Source organism: Kogia breviceps, chromosome 11, assembly GCF_026419965.1.
Source record: "Kogia breviceps isolate mKogBre1 chromosome 11, mKogBre1 haplotype 1, whole genome shotgun sequence".
Classification (NCBI taxonomy): Eukaryota; Metazoa; Chordata; class Mammalia; order Artiodactyla; family Physeteridae; genus Kogia; species Kogia breviceps.
Window position 1 is genome coordinate 96,577,189 of NC_081320.1, and position 25,922 is coordinate 96,603,110.

Genomic DNA, 25,922 nt, shown 5'->3' on the forward strand with positions numbered 1-25,922 from the left:
CTTCAAATTTTTTCTTTCCCCAAAGTAGTTACTTTTTTAATGAGACTCGGCATTCAAGCACCGGATCTCTCTGGGGGCAGGAGGAGAGGGACGGGAAACCCAGGGCCCACCACTGCCTGCTACCGCCTCCCTTGCGGAAAGGCTGCAGCGGGGAGTCCGGTCCGGGAGAATGGCCCCCCTCCCTCCTTCTGTCCTGTCTTAGGTCGCGCGAGGGAGCAGGGCAGAAATGGAAGGGTGGGAGGCACGGCACCTTCACCATCTTACTCCATCCTCAGAGGTATTTTTACCGTCCGGCCCCTTCCCCCAGCTTAACGAGTGAGGAATAGGAGGCTGGGAGAGGTGAAGTCCCCATCGCGCTCTAAGCTCGGGAGGGGCCCGGCTGTGCAGTCACCTCCGCACTCATCACCAGCCCACGCAGGCCGGTCTGGGCGTGTTGCAGGAGGCCCAGTGCCTGCAGTTCTTCCAGGCGGCGGGGACCCGGAGGGTCGGGGAGCCAGAGCCTGGAGGGCTGACCCCGCAAGGAGAGGCGGGGCCCGAGAAGGGCCAGAGGGAGGAGGAAGGAGTCGGAGGAGGAGGGGACGCCGCGCCCCAGTGCCCTCGCCATCCAGTGCCCGGATACCCGGCCCTCGCTCCCTGCCCCCGGCCGCCGGCTCCCCGAGAGCCCTCAGCCGCGGCTCTCGGCCCCCACCTGCAGGCCGGGCTCAGCGCCCCGGCCCCGGTCGCGCCCCCTCCCACGTTCCCCTGTCCCGGGATCTAGTTCCCCCACCGCGACACCACGCCCCGCGTTCCGCACACCGGTGGCTTCGCCCCTCCCCCAGGCCCGGCTCGCGTCCCCGCCCCCAATCGCGTCCCAGACCCGGGATCTCCCCCTCCCTCCGCTCACGCCCGGCCCGGGTCCGCACCCCCGGCCCGGCCGTGCCCCCTCCCGCGTCCCCGCCCCCGGGCCGCGTTCCGGCGGCGCCACAGGCCTGCTCGGCGGGCGCGCCATGGGCAGCGGCAGCAGCCGGAGCGGCCGCGCCCTGAGGCGGCTGCGCAGCCCCGACAGCCGGCCGGCGGGGCCCGGCGGGGCAGCCCCGGAGGGCGGGACGGGGCTGCCAGTCTCGGCGACGGCGGCGGCGGCGGCCCGGGAGGAGGCCCGCGAGGCGGCGGAGGAGGCGGCGGAGGGGGCGGCCAGCCCCGGCCCGGTGGCGCCCCCCGACGGCGGGGACGAGACGCTGCGCCTGCTGGACCAGCTGCTGGCCGAGTCGGCGGCCTGGGGCCCCGGGGAGCTGGCCCCGCGGGGCCCGGCGCGGCCCCGACCCGCAGCCGGCGCGGGGAGCCCGGTGAGTGTCGGAGCCCGCGGAGCCGGTGGGGTAGCCGCGCCGGTTGCTGCCCCGGAGCCCCCTCCCCGCCGGCCGGCACCCCGCGCCCTGTCCCTCCGGGGCTCCCGCCCTGTCGCCCTGTCCCCCAGCCCCCGCGGCCGTCCCGCCGCGCCCTCCCTGCTCGCCCCCTTCCCCTCTCTGCCTCCTCTGGGTGCTGGTCTCACTGCCTCCGATTTGGGGGGTGACAGTGCTGGCAGCAGCCTTAAAAGGCAGGGAGACAGACATCCCTTAGCAGAAATGCATCTCCCAGGCTTGCTTCTGGCCAGAGCTTGCCTTTTTTTCCTTTTGGAACTGTGGCTCCTTCCAGCCTAGGTAGGGGCTGGCCAACGGGGCTGCTTTCTTCTCGGGTACCTTCCCCTTGGCCATTCCCCGGGCACTGTCGGAGGAGGATGCTAAGAGGTGGGAGTGTTTACAAAGGCCCCTCGCGCGACACACATCAGGATCTTTGCCTTGTGGTCAAGCAATTTGCATACTACTGGCTATTTTTAAGACGCTGTGCAATTTCTTTTTGGCTTCCTTCTTCTGTCTTCCAGAACACGTGTAATAACATCCCCGCTGTTCTAGAAAAACAATAAAAGTGAGCACTCTCGTATGGCAACAGCCTTCGCTCCAGCAGAGCTGAATGAACAAGATCTGTGATATCAGCTCCTGGGCTTGAGGAGGATGTCCAAGGCAGTTCCCCCCCTTCCCCGGAGTCCTGCAGGCTTTGCTTAACAACTGCTGGGACCAGAGGGAGGTGTCTTCCGGGGCAGCCACCAAGCAGTGGAATCCTGGAAGCGCCTCAGTGAGGTGGGGAGGGGTGGGTGGAACCACCCAACCACCCGGGTTGGGTGGGCCAACCCGGACACTGCGGGGTCTTCCTCCCCTGTCCTCCTACCCATCCCCTGCTACCCTCCCAAAGCGAGCCGCAGCAAGTGGGACCCAATTATATAACAAGATTCCTTTAAGATTACATCAGAGTTCCATTATATAACCCTCAAAATGGATAAACAGTTGAGAAAATTGGGGGGAAATTCTGAGATGGCATGGAAGCAATCTTTTGGGGATCAGTTGTCAAGTGCTTTGGAACCTTCAGAAGCGAAAATGAAAAGAAAACAGAAAGAATGGCTTTCCCTCCCCCGTCCCCACCCCCATTCGCTGAGTATCACAGCAACTCCTAGGGTGCATGGGCTGCCTTACTCATTCTTTCAGTCATTTCTCAGGTATTGCTTGAGCACCTACTGTGTGCCGGGCACCACTCTGGGTGCTAGAGATGAACACTGATGGCACGCAGTCCTTGCCCTCAAGGAGTTGACGGTGTAATGGGGGAGAGGGATCTGCAAACAACAAGTAGAACACCTGTGGGCAGCCTGTAGAGAGAGTCCACAGGAGGGGCAACTGGTCCCCTGGAGAAGTCAGGTCGGCATCCCAGCAGGACAGCACTTGACCTGGATCTGGAAGGGTCTATGGCACTAGCCAGGCAAACAAGCAGCGAAGAGCATTTGGGCAGAGAGAAGCGTGCGTGCAAAGGCAGTGGTGGCCGGGGCATATGGTACCCAGGGTGTGGGTGGGGGCACTGGAGTTGGAGAGGTTGGGAACGGTGAGTGCCAGGCTACGGACAGGTCACGCTAGGAGTATCCCCTGCTGAGGAGTTTGGACTTCACCATTAAAGCCGTGGGTGTCTTTGGAGGACTAAGGGGAGTGACATTTTGTGTCTTAGGAAGGTTGGACCGACAGCCATGGGGAGGGCGACCTGGGCAGAGTAAGGGCCAGGAGCAAGATGTCCAACTGCGGCCGCTTCAGTGGTCCAGACGAGCAGGTCCTGAGGGGAGCAGCGCAGCGAGGGGGCTGAAGGGGAGACGGAGTCCAGAGAGATTAGGAGGTGAAGTCAGCCAGCTGTGGTTGCTCTTCTGGGTGTGGATTGTACGTCTCTTCTGTACCATAGATGTTTCTTGAATGAATCCTAGCATCTTAGACTATTAGAGCTGCGAGGAGGCTTCTGAGTCCAGTTCATTCTTTTCAGGTCTGGGGACATGAAGTAAACAGGGTGAAACCTCTTAATTTCCTGGCTCTAGAGGTCACAGGTGGAAGGCTAACTGCCTGTATGGCCAAGTGTGGAGGCTGTGCCTTTTTGCTTTACAGTTTACACCCTTCAGCCGAGTCTCTGGCAGCTGTACATTTTACAAGACTCTGCGTTAACAAGACACCATTGGCCTAGGAAAAAATGGGAATTTTGATGAGTCGGTATCGAAACCTGTATGTAGAAGTTGGCCCTTCTTCAGAATGTTAGAAATGACGTTGCCATGGACAGAGCAAAAGCCTGACTGAGCGTGTAAATAAACACTTAAATTTCTTTGGAAGGAAGGAAGAAAAGCCTTCTTAGGTTCATAACTATCTAGCATTTTGGAGGAGAGAGGTAGTCTTCATAAGAGAGTGTCAAACTCAAGTGAAATTATCCCTTTAAGCTCCCACATTTAAAATTTTGACCACTGTTGATGACGATTTCTTAGAGACGAATTATGTATCTCTGAACCCTCATTCTGAATCTTATGTACTATTCTTGTCTGTGTCCAAGAATAATTGTAGCTAGTATTTCGGTGAACACTTGGGTCTCACACGTGTATTAACTCGTTTCGTGTTTACCGTTATTATTATCGTCCAGTCTTACAGATGGGCAAGAGGAGACAGGCACCGATGAAAGTTAAGTGGCTAAAGCCACATGGTTATGGCAGAGCAGAGATCAGACCCCCCCCGACCTTGACAGTCAGACATACCAAAATGGCCCTGGCAGCTGTGAGACTTGCTTGTTACTGCCTTTCTGTCCTTGGTCCAGCCTCAGTCTTACAACTGTCAGTCTGTATGCAACCAGCCAAACTTCTCTGTATCCCTCGCCCAAATAGACACCTCTCTGAGCTGCCCCGGGTGGTAGAATCACAGACGCTTGCTCGCTGGCACTGAGCTTAAAGGAGCAGAACCCTCCAAGGTCAGGCCTGGGAGAGGTTTCCTCCCTGGCCTGAGGAGTCCTCTGTTCAGTGAATGAGCTTTGTGGCAATAATTTTAGTTGATCAAGTGCTCTTTTTTTGTCTTATTTCTTTTTTTTTTTTTTTTTTTTGCGGTACACGGGCCTCTCACTGTTGTGGCCTCTCCCGTCGCGGAGCACAGGCTTTGGACGCGCAGGCTCAGTGGCCATGGCATCCTCCCGGATCGGGGCACGAACCCGCGTCCCCTGCATCAACAGGTGGAATCTCAACCACTGCGCCACCAGGGAAGCCCCTATGCTTACTTTTAAGTGTTTGTTTTTGAAGTTAGAATAGGTAATATAAATGCACATGAGAAAAAAATTGTTCTTGGTTGTTCTCTGCAATAAAAAACTTAAAATGATCTTACTCATGAGAGATGTGGGGGGTTTTAAAAAATATTTTATTCATTTATTTATTTAGGCTGCGCCAGGTCTTAGTTGTGGCATGCGGGCTCATAGTTGTGGCACGCGAGCTTCTTAGTTGCGGCATGCATGCGGGATCTAGTTCCCTGACCAGGGATCAAACCCGGGCCCCCTGCATTGGGAGCGCAGAGTCTTACCTACTGGACCACCAGGGAAGTCCCACATGAGAGGTTTTAAATAAAAAAATAAGCCCTATATTAGCTCCACTCTACAATTGTAAAGGAATATATGCTCATTGCAGAAAAATTGGAAAACAGAAAAAATATGTACTTAAAAAATATATAGAAAAGGAAATAAACATTGCTCATAGGGCTTTCCTGGTGGTTCAGTGGTTAAGAATCCACCTGCCAACGCAGGGGACACGGGTTTGATTCCTGGTCCGGGAAGATGCCACATGCCACGGAGCAACTAAGCCCGTGCGCCACAACTACTGAGCCTGCGCTCTAGAGACCACGAGCCACAACTACTGAGCCCGCACGCCTAGAGCCCGTGCTCCACAACAAGAGAAGCCACCGCAATGAGAAGCCCGTGCACCGCAACGAAGAGTAGCCCCTGCCCGCCTCAGCTAGAGAAAGCCTGCGCGCAGCAACGAAGACCCAACGCAGCCAAAAATAAATTTAAAAAAATAATAAAGTTCCCTTAAAAAAAAAGAGTGTAGTGTATGTAGATATACAATTTATAGCATCCTTTTATTTAGCATCATAGTATTTCTCCTATCATAATGTCTTCATAATTTGCCCACCATCCAGAGGTAGTGTTATTTAATTAATCTCTTATTGTGAGATATTCAGGCTGTTTCCAGGTAGGTTTTTTTGTTTGTTTATTTTTTGCCAATACTGAGAATATTTTTTTTTGGCCATGCCACGTCGTGGCTTGTGTGATCTTAGTTCCCTGATCAGGGGTTGAACCATGCCCCCTGCAATGCGAGCGTGGAGTCCTAACCACTGGACCACCAGAGAATTCCCATAATGTTGAGAATCTTAAGAAAATTGTATAGGCAAAGACCATATTGCATCATTAACAATTTAAAATGTTACCCAGTATACTCTTTAACTTATCAGCTGTCACCTGTTTTCATTTCTTTTGTTCTTTTAAAGATATATATCATTGAATTATAACAGTCTTAAAATTTTTTTACGTAAGCTATCCCATAAGCGGCTTTTCATGCTGTTGCATAATATTCTTCATTATTATTTTAATGAATGCAAAATATTTCACATACTTTAATTCACTAAAGCATTTGTTACTGTTCTAGACTAATTTTCAACTTGTTCCTGGGCAGTCTTTGGTGCCCAAGGCAGAATTCCTTTCCAAAAGTCAGAAGAACTTTAAAATCAGCAGTATTTTAGTGAGATATTGAAACTGAAAACTATTTAGGGTGGGAGAATTATGTGTGAAAATCTAAGGGTTTGGATTTGTCTTGTATTAAGTTATGTAAACAAATTGTGATTTTTTTAAAAAGAAATGCAGCAGTATCTCTCTCAATCAGTGGTCTATTAATTAGAAAAGTGTACCATCTAATATTGGTCTATCCATTCAACGTTTACTTTTTGAGCACCTACGTGTGCCAGGTACTGTTCTAGGTGCTGGTTATACGTAAGTGAACTAAACAGACAAAACCTTCACTAACCTTCGGTCATGGAAGTCCAACAGTGAACAAAATAAAGTATAAAGGACAAAAAAGCAGTAGGGGCTGGGGAGAGCAGCAGTGGGCCTGCGCTCAGCAGGTCAGAGCTGGGAGAGACAGGGGGGTGGCCTGGTGCCCGGGCAGAGAACCGTGAGCCTTGTGGCCACCGGAAGGCCTTGGCTCTTTTGGGGGGCTAGGGGGTGGGGTCATACCGGTGCCCCCTGCATTGGGAGCGCAGAATCTTAACCACTGGACCTTCAGGGAAGTCCAAGGCCTTGGCTTTTACTTTGAATGAGGTAGAGAAGGCTGGAGGAATTCTGGAAGCGGATGACATGATCTGGTTTGTTTTAAGGCTCACCTGGCTGCCCTGTTGAAGACAGCCTGGGATGGGGGTGGAGGGGCCAAAGCTGGAAGCAGAGCTGGGAAGCTTTTGCAGGAATCCGGTTTGGACCGGAGTGGTAGTGGGCAAGCTGGGAAGGACTGGTTGGCATGTGGACCTAGACTAGAGAGAGAGCCCGTTTACTACTGGACTGGCTGTGGGCTGTGTGAGAAAGAGTCAGAGGACGCCAAAGCTTTTGGCTTGAGCAGCTAGAAGGACGTAGTTGCCATTAACTGACATGGGAAATGTGCAAGGGGCAGGGTTTGAATGTTGTGAATCAGGAAGTTGTTTTAGGATATGTTAAATTTGAGATGCGTGCTAGACTTCTACCTGGAGAGATCCACTGAAAAGATCTTTGTAAGAGTTTGGCACTCGGGAGAGGCTGGGTTTGGACTTATAAATTTGGCGGCCATTAAAACATAGAAGGGTTGAGATTACATCGGACCACCAGTGATACTGAGGTCAGCTAACACCTGAGTGTGTGCCAGGCACTGCTCTGGGTGTTTATGTGTGTGGCCTGTGTTCAGAGGTAGAGAAGACGAGGGGACATCCTGAAGGGAAGCAAACCGAGAGGATGCAGGTCTGGAAGCCAAGGGAGGAAAGTATGTCAAGGAGGAGGAAGCGACCAGCTCTTGTAAATGCTGCTCGATGGGACAAGTGAGATGAAGTCTGGGAGCTGACCGTTGAATCTGGCGGCTTGGAGGGCCCTGGTGCCCTTGGCCAGCGCCGTTTCAGTGGAGCGGCACGGGAAGCCTGACAGGCTGGACTTCATGGAGAATATGGGAGGCAAGGAACTGGAGAGTAGCCAAGGCTTTCAGGAAGGTTCTTTTTACAGTGCAGTGCTGGTGGGTAGCCATAAAGATGGCTCCATTAGGACACTGAATTAACCATAAAATCTCAGTCCCAGAATGGGCTAGATAAAAGAAGTTTGAGGGATTAAACGTGCTAGTGAAATTCAAGGGCACCCTTAAAGAGGATATTCTGATTCAGTCTAATAGATATAAATTCAGTGCTTTTACTACCAGGTGATAATTCATACTCTCCCCCCCTGCCACCCCCGCCGCCTAATAAATCTTAGTCACTCAAGATTTAGGGAAGATCATTATCTGTCTTCTAGGCTGAATGAATCCACTGTCCACCATTTTTGCAAAGGTTCCATTTCGCTCTAGCAAAGGAGGGCCAGGGTAACTCTTTCTCGCCTTTTACCGTCAGCCAGGGCTTCACAGTAATCCTGGCTCACAGCTGCTGTGGGATGTGAAGGTGAAAACAGGCATCAAAATGATTACGTGGCGGGAAAGCAGATCCACCAGAGGGATTTGAAAGTGATGGATGCTATAGTGGACTTTGGGCAAAAAGCCAGTATTTTGAAGACAGTTACCGTCTGTCTGCTTTCAGATCTCTAGCAAAGAACACAAATTTAAGTGGCAGTAAGTGGTATTTGATCAACCTAGGAGTCCTAGGCGAGTAAAGCATGGCGCTGCCCCCCCAAGGCTCACGCTGGGTTGGGGGAGGGTTGTGAAGTGAGCGTTCATCGTGGAAGCCCTGGAGTGGAGGTGAGTAGGAATATTACATACAAGGAGTTGAATAATCCCATCCAAGAAGGCCTGGCATCTGAGTTGGTTGTGAAGGATCGGTAGAGTTTTCCAGCAGTCAGTCAAGGAGGGAGCTTTCCACAAACAGCGAGCAGCAGGTAGAAAAACCCCGAGGGACCAAGTGCTTTAGGAGAAGCAGCGTGTTGTCCATCATGGCTGGACATCAAGGTGATGATGGATGGAGCGCAAGAGACGACGAGATCGGTTTGGGTCACGATTTCACAACCTTCTAGGCTAAAGGAATGAACTTTATCCTGTAGGCAACAGGGAGCTGGTGGAAATTTTGTGTTTTTCATTTTTAAATGATTATTTTAAAAATCAGAATAGGTAATATACATGCACATGAGAAAAAAGGTAACAGGTACACTGAAAGGAAAGTTTCCCCTCCTCCCTGTCCCCCACTTTCTCCAGTTCCCTTCTCCAGAGACGCCCACCTTATCGAGTCCTTGTGTCTCCTCCCCAGCCTGTGTTTAGAAAGACAAGGGGCGGCAGGAGGGTGGAGGATGAGGGGAGACGGCGCGGGAAGCAGGGTGCCCAGGTGGGAGATTCTGCAGAAATCCAGGTAAGAGGCGATGCGAGAGAGCGAGGTGCACGCTGGGTGTGAGAGCAAGGGAAGGCGGGCTGCCGCAGAGGCGCCCGGCTCTCCTGCTGGTGTCGTAGAGTCGCCAGTGACGCTCAGAGTTGTGCAGGTTGCCTTTGGGGTGTGAGGCAGACCAGTTCGTGGGCCGCCGGAAGCTCAGGTCCACTGTACAAGGCGGTTGGAGCTGGCATGTAGCTCTGTGAACCTCAGCATCTAGATGGGGCCACGAGGGAGAGCATGTGGGTGGAAGGAGAAGGGTCCTTCCACCAGCTTTCCAGCTGGAGCCCTGGAGAACTCCAGGAACCGGAGGAAGGCACCTCCTCCCAGGAGATGTACGGAAACAACCAGATTTAGAAGTGTTTAGAAGCGCTTGCCTGGAGATGGGGTCAGAGGTGTGACCCCAGAGGGCTCCCTCCCTCCGTGGTTCCGGGATGTGGGCTTTGTCCGTGGGCGGAAGCCTGGCGGAGTGAAGGTTGTAAGCAGGGTGTCCCAGCGCCTTGCCGGAGGGAGGCCGGGCCCAGCGGCGGGTGCTGAGCGCTGGTGCGGGGAGGTGGAGGAAGGAGGTGGATTGGGCGTCACTGCAGCGTCTCAGGGAGGCGCTGAGGAAGGCTTCCTTGCACAGGAGCTTCGGGCTCCCCCGGCGCCTGGGACGAGCCCACCCCGGTGAGGAGGGTCAGCAGAGGTTTGTGCAGACGGAGATTCTTAGCGCCTGAGTGCCGGGAGCTGTCACCAGCGCAGAAGGCAGCCTCCAGCCCAAGGCATTCCCAGCAGACTCGGCAGCTTTGGTTTCTTGGCAGTTTGAGAATCACAGATTGCTGGAGCTGAAGGGACCTTAGCGACCGCCGAGGCTACCTTCTCATTTACATCCCAGGCCCTTGGGTTCCTGCAGGGTCACTGCCCAAATCCCCAGCAGGACCAGGATCCGTGCCAGGTCACCTGCCTCGGGGGCTGAGGATCCGGCTGCCCGTGTGAAAACGCGTTTGCAGGTGCTTCATAAGGTGTCAGAACGCTGTAGATACGTAACTTATTGTTATTTTCCTTCAGTCCCACCCTTTACCTTCTCCAGGTCTCCTTGGCCTTCTGTCTCTGGAAACACTTTCCGGAAGCAAGGCCTGGTGAGGGGAGGTGGGCGCCCTAGGACTGGTGGCTTCAGAGTCAGAGCCCCCTTTTGCAGGAGTCCTTTGTCACTTTAGGAACGCAAAGCAGCCCTCACAGCGGAGTCCACTGGGCCCGCAGCACGTGCTGCCTGGGAAGCCGTGGAGTGGAGCCGTGTGGGGACAGTAGCGCCCCCGGCAGTGAGAGGACTGAACCCGACTGGCAAAGTGCTGACACTGGCCGAGGCCGGGAGATGCGGTACCCGGAGACGGAGTTCACTCTTCTCTCCACTGCGCGTGTTAACATTTCCATAATGAAACATAAGCAAACCTGGGCTTCGAAGAAGGACAATTCTTAGAGAGGAAGGGGGAAGTCTACTGATAAAACACAACAGGGTGGACGGACCTCAGGCTCGTCATGCGGCGTGAAAGAAGCCAGGCAAAAAAGGGTGCATGCTGTCTGACTCCACGTCTTTAGGCTTCTAGAGATGGCACACGGCTGTGCGGTGACAGGGGCCAACTAGTGGCCGCCTGGAGATAGGAAGGCGGGGGGGTGGGTGGGGGAGGAAGGAGCATCACCCGGGGTGATGGATGTGGTTTAACAGTGGATACACATGTCAAAACCTGTCAAATAGTATTCTTCAGACATCTGCAGCTTGTTCCATGTCAATTATATATATTATTGATATGGGTACATAGATACGTTTAAAGCTGTTAAACTTTAAGAGTGAATGGGAGAACTCTTTAAACAGAAGAAGCAGGATACACATATTGTTAAATAAAATATCCAGTGGGTTTTGTAAAGATTAACCACTGATACTTCACTTTTTTTCAAAAAACCCTAGTTGTAAGGGTCAGAGGAGACTCTTTTTTTAAAAATTAAATAATTTATTTATTTTTGGCTGCGTTGGTCCTCATTGCTGCACGCAGGCTTTCTCTAGTTGCTGCGTGCGGGCTTTGTTGCGGAGCACGGGCTCTAGGCGCGCAGGCTTCAGTAGTTGTGGCTCGCGGGCTCTAGAGCGCAGGCTCAGTTGTTGCGGCGCACGGGCTTAGTTGCTCCACAGCATGTGGGATCTTCTCGGACCAGGGCTCAAACCCGTGTCCCCTGCATTGGCAGGCGGATTCTCAACCACTGCGCCACCAAGGAAGTCCCAGAGAAGACTTTTAAGAAATCATCTTATTCAGTTCTTCCTCAGATGTTTTCTGCTTCTTGTTCAGCTGTGGTGTGAGTTTTTCAAAGCCTCCCTAGGATCTCGAATGACGACACATCACACGCTCATCCTGAGTTCAGCCGGGTTCCCACGGCCCCAGTGCAGGCGCCATGGCCTCCCCGGGGTCCAGATGTGTCCTACTGACCAGGAGTGGCAGGCCTCCTGCTGGCTGGGAGCTTGTGTCTGCACTAGGCCTGGAGCAGCCACCAGGGGCTGCTGTGTCTTTGCTTTTCACAAGCTCCTGAGCTGCTTCGGCAAGCTGGATCTTCTGGGAGGCCTGTCTAACACATTTTGCATCTGAGGAAGTCAAGTTAAAGACTTAAATTACCAAGAGGAAGAACCACACGTTCAAACCACAAAAAGAAACACAGGTAAAGAAAGGAAAGATACAACAAAGCTGAGCTGTCAGGGAAATTATAAAAGAAAGAGTATGGCCTTCTGTTTGAGCGCAGCTTTGGGGCGTCCAGTCCACGTACTTGATGGACCACGTCATCGCCGCCCTACAGCTGGCAGTGTGTCTCCATTAGTAGTGAGTAGAGCAGCGCAGGGAAGCGGAAACTGGCTGGCTGTGCAAATGTTTGATTCCGATTTCTTGCTCTTTCACCCAGTTGCCCTCCTGAGGGGAGAAACCATATCTGTAACAAGTCTTACAAAACCTGGTGATGAGACGAAAAGCCCCAGCAGGTGATGGCAAAAGCGGGTTCCAGCAGAAATGGACAAGAGGGAACTAGGGTCCCTGTTGGATGACTTCATAAAAAATAGCTGAAGGGTAGTTGAGTAAAAGTTTGACTTGACTTCTCTGTTGTCCCTGAAAAAATAACCAGCCTCAGAGACTGAAAACTGCCAGGAGGAAGATTGGTGTCAATATTATACGAGAGAACTTTCTCACATGCCCCAGAGAATTGAAAGGAGGGTCTCAAAGAGATACCTGTGCACCCGTGTTCATAGGAGCATTGTTCACAATAGCCAAAAAGTGGAAGCCACCCAGGTGTCCCTTGATGGATGAATGGATAAACCTAGCGTGGTATGTACCCGTACAGTGGAATATTCTTCAGCCTTAAAAAGGAATGACGGGGCTTCCCCGGTGGCGCAGTGGTTGAGAGTCCGCCTGCCGATGCAGGAGACACGGGTTCGTGCCCTGGTCCGGGAAGATCCCACGTGCCGCGGAGCAACTAAGCCCGTGAGCCGTGGCCGCTGAGCCTGCGCGTCCGGAGCCTGTGCTCCGCTACGGGAGAGGCCACAACAGTGAGAGGTCCGCGTACCGCAAAAAAAAAAAAAAAAAAAAAAGGAATGACGTCCTGGCCCAGGCTACAACATGTATGAACCTCTAGCACGTTATGCTACGTGAAATAAGCCCGGCACAAGAGGGCCAGTACCGTGTGACTGCACTCAGGCGAGGTGCCAAAGGACTCACGTCTGTCGGACAGGAAGGACAACGCTGGTTGCTGGGGTTGGGGCGATGAGAGTTGTTGTTTGATGGGGACAGGGGTTCAGTTCTGCAAGATGAAGTTTGCGAGATTGGTTCGTGTACTTCACTCTACTGAACTGTACGCTTAAAAATGGTTAAGGTGGTAAATTTTAGGTTGAGATGGTTTAAGATGTGTGTATTTTACCACAATTAATTTTTTTTTAATAAAAAAAAAATTTAAAAATTTTCAGCTAGTCTGAGCCGCCCGAGCAGGAATGGGCTGCTTCAGGAGGTGGTGGAGGTGAGTGCGTGTGTGTACGTGTGCGTGCACTCGTGTGTGCACGTCTGTGTGATCCCCTCCCCTCTCTCATCTTCATCGCCCCTCCCTACCCTCTGTCTCTCTTCCCATTGTGAGTTCCTTGCTGACGTGGGAGTCATCTCCTCTTCATCTGGACACTCCCCAAAGGCCCGAATATTCAAAGGAATATGCAGGGACTACTGAGTCCCCGAGGCAAGATCACTAGCCACTAGCAGGTGCGAGCCGGCCCCTCAGGTAGCCCTGGAAGGAAGCAGTGCACCTGTGCTGTGCAGCGCGCCTCCACGTGGAGAGAGCGCCAGGAGGGCAGGACAGGCTCTTCTGGCCAATGCATGGGAGTGCCCGTGGTGGCAGGCGGTGCCACGGCCCATGCCACAGGGCCTGCGTGGCAGGACACACCCGGGGCCAGCTTGCTTCTGTTTACCACCACTCACTAACATTTCCCAAGAAACACATCGGGACTAGTTTCTCAGGGAAGCGTATGCTGTCCTGGAACCTCTCGGGCCTTGAACACCAAGATCTTCCTGTGCTTTCCTCCTCCTCCTCCTCACGCCTTCAGGTTCTCTTCTAGCAGGGCTGCGTCAGAGGCTACTCTGGGCTGGACGTTGTTGGGTCAGACGTTCATAATGGTGTTTACTGGTCACTTACAGGATACGCATTATACTAAGGATGAGACAGAAGAGAGGGAGATAATCTTTCATCTCTCTGCAGCCCTGAAGGCTAAGTGCCTGTTCCACAAATGAGTAAACCGAGGGTTAACCTGATCGCACAAAGGTTTACAGCCCCCGGTCTGTGCTCTTATCATTTTGCTCATTGTTAACATGTCTAAGACTTACTTCTCCGGTGACATTGCACCTCAAAAGTATAGGGTGTGGGTCTCCACAGCAGCTGACAAAGCACTGGGCACACTGGGGCGCTGATGACTGGTGATGGATTCCTGGGATTAAGCCTCAGGATAGGAGGATGGAGGGGGACTTTAAAAACGAATTTGGAGAGAATGTAAGCAGCTTCCTGTGGGGGCACAAGCCCAGTGCTGCCGATTGGCCGTGTAGGATTACGTGCACAGGGAGCACAGTAGGAAGCTCATCCTGCTCTACTATTAAAAGGAAAAAACAAGGGCTTCCCTGGTGGCGCAGTGGTTGAGAGTCCGCCTGCCGATGCAGGGGACACGGGTTCGAGCCCTGGTCCGGGAAGATCCCACACGCCACAGAGCAACTAAGCCCGTGCGCCACAACTACTGAGCCTGTGCTCTAGAGCCTGCGAGCCACAACTACTGAGCCTGCTCGCCTAGAGCCTGTCCTCTGCAACAAGAGAAACCACTGCAATGAGAAGCTCGTGCACCACAATGAAGAGTAGCCCCCGCTCGCCGCAACTGGAGAAAGCCCACGTGCAGCAACAAAGACCCAACACAGCCAAAAATAAAAATAAAAAATTTATATTAAAAAAAACCTTGGGCTTCCCTGGTGGCGCAGTGGTTGGGAGTCCGCCTGCCGATGCGGGGGGCACGGGTTCGTGCCCCGGTCCGGGAGGATCCCACGTGCCGTGGAGCGGCTGGGCCCGTGAGCCATGGCCGCTGAGCCTGCGCGTCCGGAGCCTGTGCTCCGCGGTGGGAGGGGCCACAGCACTGAGAGGCCCGCGTACCGAAAAAAAAAAAAAAAACCTCTACTTCTAGTCTTGCAGTACTGTTAGAGATTTGTGAGTTGTTTTGTTTGTTTTGTTTTGTTTTTGGTTTTTGTTTTCTGCTTATGGCCTTTTCTGTCATTTCTAAGGATTTGGGATGAAAGCGGGAAGCAGGCCTGCATGTTTGGTTTACCATTGAAATCATGACTTCTGATGACCCGTGCACTTGTAGCCCACACCTCGGGGTCTGGCATTGGCTTTTTCTCTAGTTGTGTCATCAAGCTGGTTTTTTTCTGCCCAGCTGTGAGCTGCTCTGGGCAGGGACCATATCCTGTATGGGTAATAGAACATGGTGCACAACAGGGCACATGGACTTGATGAATGCTTATTCACGACCACTGCCAACTCCATGTATTTGCATATGCTGTTCCTTATCTGAAGTGCCCTTCCCCTCTTTTCCACCTGGTAAACCCCAACTCTGTCAAAACTCCAGCTAAAATGTCACTCTTGCCACTCTTCTTGGAAACCCCCCATGGTGTTTTTCCCATTCAGAGTTGGTTTCCCCTCCTCTCCCAGCCCTTCATAACTCAGCTACAGAATTTATCACACAGCATCGCATTACTTTTTTTTCTTTTTTGGTACGCGGGCCTCTCACTGCTGTGGCCTCTCCCGTTGCGGAGCACAGGCTCCGGACGCTCAGGCTCAGCGGCCACGGCTCACGGGCCCAGCTGCTCCGCGGCACGTGGGATCTTCCCGGACCGGGGCACGAACCCGCGTCCCCTGCATCGGCAGGCGGATTCTCAACCACTGCACCACCAGGGAAGCCCCCGCATTGCATTTTTATGAGACTCTCCCCATGAACTGTGAGCTCCTTGAAAACTGGGTTCTTGACAGTCGTGGCCTGTCCTGGAGGGCACTGCTTGTGCCAATGGGGCATCTTGTGCACAAAGCAGGCTGACATCTGGCTGGGCCGTGGCCTTGCTCAGCTTCATGGGTCAAAGGCTGGTGTCCACAGTGCCCTCAAGTGCCTTATGCTAGGAACACAGTATGGAAGGTTATTCAGACAGATCCCTCTGCTGCTGAAAACAACTTAATATACTGGATATAATTAATGTCTTAAGAGTGTCATTGAAGCATTAAGTGGCTGGTGAGATAGTGAGGAATTACCAGCCCAGATCCAAGAAAGGCAGAATCAGAGATGCATATAAGACGTTGGGCTGCATTTGCCTCAGGTGAACTTGAGCTTTGGGTCTGATGGTGTCCAGCAGTAAAGGAAACAGAATTTAGGGCCCAGTGAAAGTAATAGGAGATCCTTCCCTCATAAATCCAGGACCTTCGGGGGACTGCAAGGAAAAGTGTCACAGCACAGAACAGTGCAGGAGGGTAGAAAAGCCACAATCTAGCTGCCTCTTAAGGTTTGCAGCCCCAGTTCCCATCGCCTAGGTGGTCCAAAATACCTGAATGCATGGATTTAATTTCAAGTGGCCCCAGACCAGGAGTGCCCCCGGGTGCCTGGACAGAGCAAGCTCATGTCCTCTCTGGAGGAAGGCATGTTCCTCTCAGGGCAGAGACCACCCCCAAAGTGTTCTCAAGGATAATGAGCATCAAACAAGAAAAAAATAACCAACCAGCCAGAGAACCAAATGAACACCAGAAGAAACAAAGACAACAAAAATAGACCAATGAACACTTCAGTTATTTATTTGGATTACCAGACACAGATTATAATCAGCTGTGTTTATTTTATCTTATTTAAGGGAAATACCTTCGAAGGACCAGGACCTCTAGAAAGTGACCTAGCATATTATAAAAAGAACCAGATAGAACTTGAAGAAATGAAAAATACAATAAACAAAATGAAAGATTCTGGGCTTCCCTGGTGGCGCAGTGGTTGAGAATCTGCCTGCTAATGCAGGGGACACGGGTTCGAGCCCTGGTCTGGGAAGATCCCACATGCTGTGGAGCAACTAGGCCCGTGAGCCACAACTACTGAGCCTGCGCGTCTGGAGCCGGTGCTCCACAGCAAGAGAGGCCGCGATAGTGAGAGGCCCACACACCGCGATGAAGAGTGGCCCCCGCTTGCCACAACTAGAGAAAGCCCTCGCACAGAAATGAAGATCCCACACAGCCAAAAATAAAATAAATAAATATTCTGATGGTTTGGGTTAACAGGAAATTAGACAGAGATGAAGAGAAGATCAGTGCCCTGGAAGACAGAGCTTAAGAAATGACCTACACAGAGAGACCAGGATCTGATAAAGGACAACTTGAGAAAAAGCCACAGCAAACCTAATATTACATTTGAAATAATGAAAACTTTCCCTTTCAATAAAGGAACAAGACAGAGATGCCTGTTATCATTTCTTTTCAAGGTAGTACTGGAGGTCCTAGCCAGTGCAGAAGGGCTAGGTGAAAAGTGTGTAGAGACCCGAGGGAAAAAAATCAAATGGCCAAGGGACTTCGCTGGTGGTGCAGTGGTTAAGAATCCGCCTGCCTGTGCAGGGGACACGGGTTTGAGCCCTGGTCTGGGAAGATCCCACATGCCGCGGAGCAGCTAAGCCCCTGTGCCACGACTACTTAAGTCCTCGGGCTCAAGGGCCCGCCTGCCGCAACTACTGAGCCCGCGTGCCGCAACTACTGAAGCCTGCACGCCTAGAGCCCGTGCTCCGCAACAAGAGAAGCCACCGCAGTGAGAAAGCCCGCGAGCGGCAACGAAGACCCAACGCAGCCATAAATAAATAAATAAATATTTTTTTAAAAAATCAAATGGCCATTTTTCTCAGATAATGTGAACGGGAAGAAAGAAAGTCCAAAAGAATCTATAAATAAGTTATTAGGACTAATAAGAGAGTTTAGTAAGACTGGTGAACACAAAATGTATATATTTCAATCATATATCTGCAGAAACAAACAGGAAGAAAGTAAAATTTTATTTCAAAAAGGATAATATCAAGTATTTAGAAATTGGTGTGAAAAGAGATATCTATGACCTCTACAGGGAAAATGATAAGACTTCTTAAAAGACATTAAAGAAATCCTAAATGAATGGAGAGATGTTCCCTGTTTATAAACTGGTAGACTTGTTATTATAGATAGAAGTCTGCCTAAAATGATCTGTGTATTAATTCAACCCCAACAAAATCCCCACGGGGGACAAACTGACTGCAGTACACATACAAGGAGGTGCAAAGAACCGGGAAGAGTCCAGGCTTATTCTAAAGCTGTGGTAACTGAGACGGGGTGGTGCTGGCACAGGACAGGCATGGACCCTTGGAAGAGTTTGCAGACAGACACGTGCGACATCTGTGCACCCTTGACTTAGGACAGAGAGGGCACAGCAGAGCAGCAGGGCAGGCTGCCAGGCAGTGCTTAGATGGAGGTCAGGACTTTGACCCCTGGAGTGAGAGATGGGGACATGCTGGCCGTTAGCTGCCGGGGAGGTGGGGAGTCTCTCGGTGTGAGCTGTGTAGGTCACTCCCCTCTCCCAGCCTCAGCTTCCCACATGCAAAACGGGCGGGTGGAGCCAGACAGCAGGGGAGCCTTTCCTCTTTCCAGCTCTGGTTTATTCAGCCCTGGGTTGAACGTGGTGGCATCTGTCAGCACAAAGCCAGGGCAAAGACAGGCTGTACCACCGACGACCTTCTCATGCCTCTTCCTTTCGTCTTTCTCAAGGTGTCCCCCAAACGGAGCACCGAAGGCCACGCAGAGAGCAGCAGTGTCTCTGAGTAAGTACCGTGGGGGCGGGGGGAAAGCACGTCTCTACCAGAGTCACGGCCACCCTACCCCCCACCCCCGCCCTCCCCACGCCTCTGCGTCCCCCTTCTGGATGCTCCCCAGCCCCGGCCCCACCCGTTCGCTCAGAAACTATCTGCAGTGGCTCATCTGTAAGTGAGGCACAGTCCTTGCTTGGCCTTCAGGAGTTTACAGCCTGGAAGGATGGCAGGTGGGTCCCCGTAATCTCATTACAGTGTTAGCAGGAAAACACATTTAAAACCCCTGGGAAGTGTCAGCTGAGGACCCCAGGCACAGAGACCAGGCCTTCCCTGCCTGCGCGGCCCTGGGCTGTGTGAGGATTCCAGGGCCCCGGGAGCAGCCGGCGCCAGGACGCTGTGCTGGGACGGCCTGGGCCTCTGGCTCATTCTGCCCTTGGCTTTCTCATCTCTAACTGGGTCACAGTGATCGGCCCTGGGTCCCTGGGGGATGGTTGATTGTGGTGCTCAAGACCAGAGATGTGAAAATGCTGGCTCAACGGCTATTTTTATTACCAATTCCAAACGGCTTCGGGGCCAGAACTTGGCTGGTTTCCCTTGTTTAACAAACCTTTGAGGCGACCGTTTCCTGAAGGTTGGGGTCTCTTCACATGGGCTCAAGGGAGGTCTGAAAGGGGACAAAACTGCCGAGGGCTCGTGGAGGAACTGATGTTTAAATGGCTTGCAAGATACGTATTTCCACCAAGGAGAGAGGAGGGCAGGTGTGTTCCAGGTGGTGGGATCCACAAGCAAGACACAGGGGTCTGAACAGGACACCACGCCCAGGCTGGTGACATTTAGCACAGGGTCTGGGGGGAGAAGGAGGGCCTTGAAGGCCAAGCTGAAACCGTGGGCCGCTGCTGTCCGGTCAGAGGACGCTGGGGTCAGCTCTGGGCGCTGGGACTCCAGCGTGGCCGCGGAGGTGAAGCGCTGAGCACGTGTACGCGGGCTCCGCCCCTTGCCAAGGCCAGAGCTTCGCTCAGCAGAGAGGAGCACCGCTCGCCGTCCTCCCTCACAGCCCCTGCTCTTCACTTGCTTTGCAAACCAGCACAGGCTCTCCTCTGGGTGGGCTCAGTGCCCCCGTGCACTCCCGTGCTGGACCGGGCGCCGTGCCTCGCCGCAGTGACCGGGCGCCAGGGCCGGCTCTGCTCCGCTGACCGGGACGCCCGAGCACGTGGCGCGGCCGAGGACCTGGGCCCGGCGCGGTGCCAGCGGAACTCGGTCCCGCCTGCATATTCCTACTGATTGTAAAGATAACTGGCAGTGACTTTCTTAAGTTTTCATCACCGCAAGGACTTTAGGAGGATTAAATTCTGCCTCGAACAGATTAGCTGTTTCTTATTTTTAAATGAATAGGTCCCTTCGCCTCACGCGCAAACTCGAGGCCATCCCTCACCAGGAGTACTTCATTCATTCATTCACTCCCTCGCATACTGTAGTGCGAGCGTCCTGAGTACCACGCTAGGCCCTGGACTCCGGGCCGGGTGGGTCCCAGGCTGGTCCCGGCTCAGTGGCTTGAAGGTGAGATCAGGGCTCTGCCTCCCGGGAGCAGGCTGTGAAGCCGTACAGGCCTCCCCCAGGGTCTGCACTGGCAGCAGCCGCCTCCCTCTGTTCCCCAAACTTGGGCTCCCCTGCCTGTAGGGGAACCTCTTTGAGGAGGGAGCGGCGGCTGTCCTGCTGCCACATCCACTGTGGCTTCTCACCGCCACCGGCCAGCCCTGGGCTCCTCCACACAGCCAGCGTGCACCTCCGTCCCTGCCCCCCCAGACTGAGTGCGCACAGAGCGCAGCCCCCGGCACCCTCCCCTCCTGGTTCCTGCGGCGCCCGCCCTCCTGGCCCCAGACAAGCCCACCGCCCCCTTCTCCGCCGCCAGAACCCCTCAAAGCAGCGCTTCAGGGAGAAGTGTCCTAATGCGTGCAGTTTACTTTGAAATGCATCCGGAAATCAGATAAAGGAATAGGTGTGATAAAGTAAACCCAGCAAAGTGTAGCAGAAAAATTTTTACTTAATTGTTGAATCCATGATTTCAACTTTTCGGTATGCTTGGAAGTCTTCGTAATAAAAGGTTGAAGGGGAAAATCCGCCCAAACTCAGTTCAAATATCTCCTGCTCAGAGACTGTCACCCTCCCCTCCCTCCGTGTCGACCCGGTGAGTCTCCCACCTTCAGCAGGGCCGGCTCCGGTTTACACCACACCTGTGCCTGCAACGCAGCGGGTACCTGTGACAGCCTGTCTTACTTACCTCTTCTCACTCTCAGCCACATCTCTGGGCCCTCACAGCACCAGGCACAGAGCAGACGCTTCATAGATGCAGCTGAAGGGAATGTTCGATGTGAACCTGGGCCTGCGGGCCTTGACCCCCGAGCCCTGACCATCCTCGAGGTCGCCACGCCCTTTCCCCAGGGTTGAGGTGTGGAAGCAACAGAGCTGAGCCAGCCGGACTGGCTTGGAGGACAGGGCTGCGCTGGCCCGACCTGAAGTCTGTGAGGATCTGCTAACAGAAGCCGAGGGCCCGTGGAGGGGAAACAGGGATTCAAGAGCCTTCTGTCTGCGGCTGCTGCTGAAATTTGCTCATTATTTATTCTGTAAAAGCTTGTGGGATACCTACTATAAGCCAGGCCTAGGCCAGGCACCCCATTTCCCTAATGAGTAAACAGATAACAAGGTATGATTTGCCCATGGTCAGAGGGCCAGTAAATTCCGGACCCAACAGATAGTACAAATGACTCAGGCCTCATTTCGCGTGTGGCTCTGTGGCCCAATTATAACTGATTTGCTCTCTCTGGGGAAGAGTAATGGGTTTTTGTTTTGCGTGACTTCAGGAACCTCTGACATAGTGCATTATAATTTAAACAAAGATTCAATTCTTGACCCCTCAGTCCCTCTAGGAACCATCTCTCCCTTTTAATGTCGTGCTCCCCTCCCCCAAGTAGGGGGAGACCCCATCTCGGTCTTCAGGCTCCCGGGCCAGCAGCCCTACGGCTGCTGGTGGAAGTGTTGCTCGTCAGACAGGCAAGGCTGGCCTGAGGCCGAGTGGAGCCCCAGCTGCGGGGGCTGCAACACCTCCCGTCGGCCTCCCCGTCCGGCCTCCCCTGCCGGCCCTGCCTCCTTGTCCCCTTTCTCCCCCGTGTCCCAACTGCAGGGAGCGTCGGGTGCCTAGAGAGAAAGGCCTTGCTGAGCTGTGGGACAGGGTGAGGACGGTCTGTAGCCAGGTCACCATGGGACCCGTGGGCAAGGCATTTCTCCCCCATCCACACAGAGGGGGCTGGCCTGGGTGACCCCAGAGGGCTGTGCGGGAGGCATGTGTCATCTCTGGGCTTGGGGAGGTGGAGTCCCGCCGTCAGACCCCCATCCTTGCTGTTCAGCACTGGGGGGCCTGTTAGGCTGCACACACCCTGAGGTGACAGTCAAGTGGCCCAGAGCCCAGCTCCTGCCCTGCATTCCGGGACAGCAGGCAGGGTGGTGCTCACCTGTTGCCCCCGGCTCACATGGCAGCACGTCTCTGGCTGGCAGGTGGGAGCTCACGGTCCCATACCTGGCAGTGGGCAGCTCTGGCCTAACTCCTCCTTCAGAGGCAGCCCCTCAGGCCGGCAGCACCCAGTTCGGCCCAGGTTTCACACCCTCCCACCTGTCGAAGGTGCCGAATGGGGCAAGGCCATGGCCAGGCACAGGTGGACACCGCCGTGGGACACCCTGCAGGACAGGGAAGTCGGGGGCACAACAGAGTCCAGAAAGCCGGAGGGGGGCTGGGCAGCCGGGTCCAGGCTGGTGGGAACCGCTTCCAGGAGCCCAGGCGGCAGGATGAGGGTCTGGGATTTGGTCACTTAATACATTGCCCAGCGGGTTGGGGGAGTGGCCGGGATCCTGACGCCCAATCCTGTCCCAGCGCGGCAGCTCCTGTGAGACACCCCCGCCCACGCAAGGAGCAGGCCCAGGGAGCGGGTCGGGCCGATGGATAGTCGGGACACAGCTCGCCTTTGCTGAGGGCTGTGCAGGGTGCAAAATTCGGGGTCACACGCTGTCCACGCATTATCTCATTTATGCCTCAGAATGAATTTAGGAATCCAGCTCCATTTTAGAGGAAGTGATCACTGAGCTAGTAAGTGGCAGATCTGCGATGCAAGCTGGGCCTTTCCAGCCCCGGGCCCTCAGCCTTAAGCATCACAGGCACTGGCTTCCTCACAGCGTAAGGTCTTGGGGAACGTGGGGGAGATGAAACCAGAGACTCAGGCAGGGGCCTGCTCATGGAAGAGGTTGAGGAGGTGTTCCCAGGGCAGAGGTTTTCAGTTTGGGTTTTAGGATGGCTCAGAATTCCATACAGGGGCCACCGTGGTTGTCCAGTAGAGATGTGGCGTTTGAAGGTAACATCTTGTTTCCCATGTCCATGTTTCTCACCCACAGAGCCCCAGGCAGCGGCCACAAGAGGCCTGAGAGGCAGTCAGCCATCACGTACGACTACTCCGAGGAGGAGCTGATGGCCAGCATCGAGCAGGAGTACTGCTGCTAAGGCTGGTGCTGCAGCAGCCCCGTGGGCACCCGGCGGCCAGTGCGCCGTTCCTCCCAGCCCCAGCCCCAGCTGACCGGGTCTCTTAGGAACCTAGGCTGGGTGCACACATCGCCCTGCCCTGCCCAGGGCTCTAGCTGGAGCTTAGCCACCTCCAACATGCAGTTACTCCCAGATCTTTCACAACTGCCCTCTTCAAATCCATATTCAGACAGTCCTGAACGTGGCCGGCTGCTGGCCATCACGCTTGCTGGCAAGAGGTGATCAGCTGTGCAGATCCAGGCCAGAAGGAAGGCACAGGTGCTGCCCCACAGGTGCATGGGCAGGTGACCTGCCAGATACCTGCCCCTCCTCTCAGTCTCTGGGGCGATCCGTCTACAAGGTTCCTCCTCTCAGTCTCTGGGGCGATCCGTCTACAAGGTTCTCCTGGATCTTGAAATGCTTCCCCTTTCTGAAGTCCCATTTGCCACCTGCTCCGAAGAAGCCTCTTTAGCTGAGCGTGGCTCAGACTGGACACTTCGGGAACTCTAACACACGTCCCAGAGGGCCGGCCCCGAGGAGGTTCCGCTCCGGAGGGCACACCCAGGAGGTATGCCTTACCGAGCTGGAGGGAGTCACCCCCTGTGCTGCAAATGAGTCGCCTGGCGATGTTATTGAACTGCAGATTCGGATTCTGTGGGTCTCCAGCAGGGCCTGAGAGTCTGCGTTTCTAACCAGCTCCCAGGTGATCCCCAGGCAGCTGGAGCCCAGCCATGCCTGGGGTAGCAGGGACCTTGTCTGAGCTTCAGGCCTGGCTGACTCTTCCTTCCCCGGTGCTGGAGGCCGCCCAGAGCCACGAGCCACCCGCCTCCCCAAAGAGAGGCCTGTGCCCCTGCAGTGGGTGTGGCGGGGCAGGAGCCAGAGACCCCAGTTCCGGCCCTCGCTCTTGCACTAACTTGCAGTCACCTCCCCTTCCGGTCCTCAGTGTCCCTCTCTAGAAGGTGAGTCCTGGAGGCGCGCCCCGTCCCCCAGCTCTGACCATCAGGGATCGCCCAAGCTCTCGTCCCCCGGGGGCACGGGACCACCTTCCCCGCTGAGGGTGACCACTGGCCACCCCTGGAAAGGGTCTTCAGGGCCGCCGGCTCTTCCCACCCGGCAGAAGGTAGAAAATCACAGCAGTGAGGCCAGGAGCGCCTGCGAACATTCCCAGCTGACCGATGAGAAAGCGGACACCCCGTGAATCAGGCAGGGCCTGGAGGCGGGTGCTTCTGGCACTAGACGTGCACAGAGGGCCTCCTGGGCGCCGAGCGCAGCTCCAGGCCCTCCCTCGGTCGCTGGGTGTTGCTTCTGAGCCCCAGCCTCGTGCTCGGGAGCTGAGTGTGGAACCTGCTCATGAAGTGGGGGTGGGCGGGCGGGGCGGGGCGGGGATTTGGCTGAAATAGAGGCAGGAAGGAAAACATCTCCATGTCGAAGGTGACAGTGACCCATCGATGTCTGGAGGTCTCAGTGCCACACGCGTGTCTCCTGGCTTCTGTGGTGCTGAGTTCCTCTGAGAGGCTACAAAGCCCAGGAATTTAGAAAACATTAGCTCCATTCCCAGCTTGGAGAAGTGTTGTGTCCGTCCTCCTGGGGAAGAAGCCAGGCCTCGGCCCTGCTTCTGCCCCTCGCGCGAGCTCTCAAAGCGGTCCCGCCCGGCTCAGGCTCCCTCTCCTCACCTAAGGGGAGCTTTGCCAAGACACCCCCCTTTGATGTCCAAAGTCTCAGAGCCGCTTCCCACTGGGCTGCCGTCCAGTGAGACAGCGCCCCTGGGTGGACGCCCCTGGGGAATTTCTGTTCAACCCCCCCACCCATTCTCACCCTCTGAGCCCCTGCTGCTGTGAGCCCGGCCCCCTGCTGGATGCCAGGGTTCGCGTAGCAAGATCTGCTCTCCACTGGTGAGGACGTGCTGTTTCTAGTGGCGCACCGGTAAACGTGAATTCACACCAGAGAAGCTAAAGGCTGTCAAAGAACTGTAGCCAAAAGCCCTCTGAAGATCTAGCCTATGTGGATCGGGGATGCGGTTCTTTTTCTGGGCTGGTGATAGTTAGGCAGGAGAAAAGCCTTCTTGGTTGCCTTTGAGAGGACAAATACCATTTGAGGCTCTGAAATCCTGTGCTCTCCCTAGGAAGGAGGCCATGTAAAACCAGACCTTTGGGGTGGTGACATCCGGACCCCCTGGGACCAAATCAGACCTTAACTGGTGGGTGGGGCTCAATTCTCCGGTGTGATGAAACCCCTCTGGAAACAAAAAGCTGCCTTTTCTGTGACGCGTGGACCCTGGGAAGGAGCGGTGACACACTTTAAGTCCTCAGGAGGTGGATGACATCCGATGGACGCCCTGTGGAGCTGGTGCCCCGGGGTGTGCACACGAGACTGAAAAGGCACGTGGTTTCGTGTGGCACTGAGGGCACCCAGCTGCGCTTTCAAGGTCCAAACCTCCACCAAAATCGGGCCTGTGGTCGGCTGTCAACAGCGGCACCACGTGGCAGCAAGGCGTCCACACAGCAGGATGTCCGCGTCGACTGGGTGTCTCTGTCCCTGGGAAGTGGCGGAAACAAAGACCCCGGCCTGGGGTAACTAAGCCCGAGAGGTTTAGGACTATTTGCAGGGAACGGGAGAAACTGTAGAGGGAGGGGCTGACTTTTCTACTAATCTGGTGAGGAGAGGATTTGAGTGAAAAATAAAAATAACATGACCTTAGTAGCACAGGTTCCGGACACGTTACTTTTTAAAAAAATTTATCCAACATCTACTTGAAGAGGGCGGGCTCCAGGCCAGGCCCTGTGCCGGGTGGGCCCCGGGGGATAAAATAAAGACGTGATGCGAGTGGGGAGAGTGAGGTGGGGAGAGCCGTCGCCGTCGGGGTTCCAGCATCCTCGCTGCTCCCCGTCCTTGGGCAGCTTGGGTGGCGGGGACCGGGCTCCGGGGGAGGCCCTGCAGCTTCTCCCTGCCCAACGGCGCCTCGTCCCCCGCCCCGGTCGCTGGGAAGCCTGAGGGACAAACGGCCGCCGGGCGCTGTGCCCCCGAAGAGCCGCGCGGATG

At 54.5% G+C, this 25,922-nt stretch overlaps 1 protein-coding gene across 1 annotated transcript; it reads left to right on the forward strand.

Moving 5' to 3' along the window:
• Window positions 1–986: 986 nt before the first annotated feature.
• CYS1 (cystin 1) lies at window positions 987–25,583 on the forward strand. The gene is made up of 4 exons (XM_059078424.2): window positions 987–1,322; window positions 18,282–18,334; window positions 22,760–23,244; window positions 23,283–25,583. Exons 1-3 carry the CDS (start codon window positions 987–989, stop codon window positions 22,863–22,865), a joined length of 495 nt encoding a protein of 164 aa, XP_058934407.1. The 3' UTR covers window positions 22,866–23,244; window positions 23,283–25,583.
• The last annotated feature ends 339 nt before the right edge of the window (window positions 25,584–25,922 follow it).

Bases quoted from the DNA above. Each gene is read 5' to 3' on its own strand.
- CYS1 (XM_059078424.2), top strand. From the start codon at position 987: ATGGGCAGCGGCAGCAGCCGGAGCGGCCGCGCCCTGAGGCGGCTGCGC. The intron at 1,323-18,281 runs GTGAGTGTCGGA...GTCTTTCTCAAG, and splicing joins CAGCCGGCGCGGGGAGCCCG to GTGTCCCCCAAACGGAGCAC. The intron at 18,335-22,759 runs GTAAGTACCGTG...TCTCACCCACAG, and splicing joins GAGAGCAGCAGTGTCTCTGA to AGCCCCAGGCAGCGGCCACA.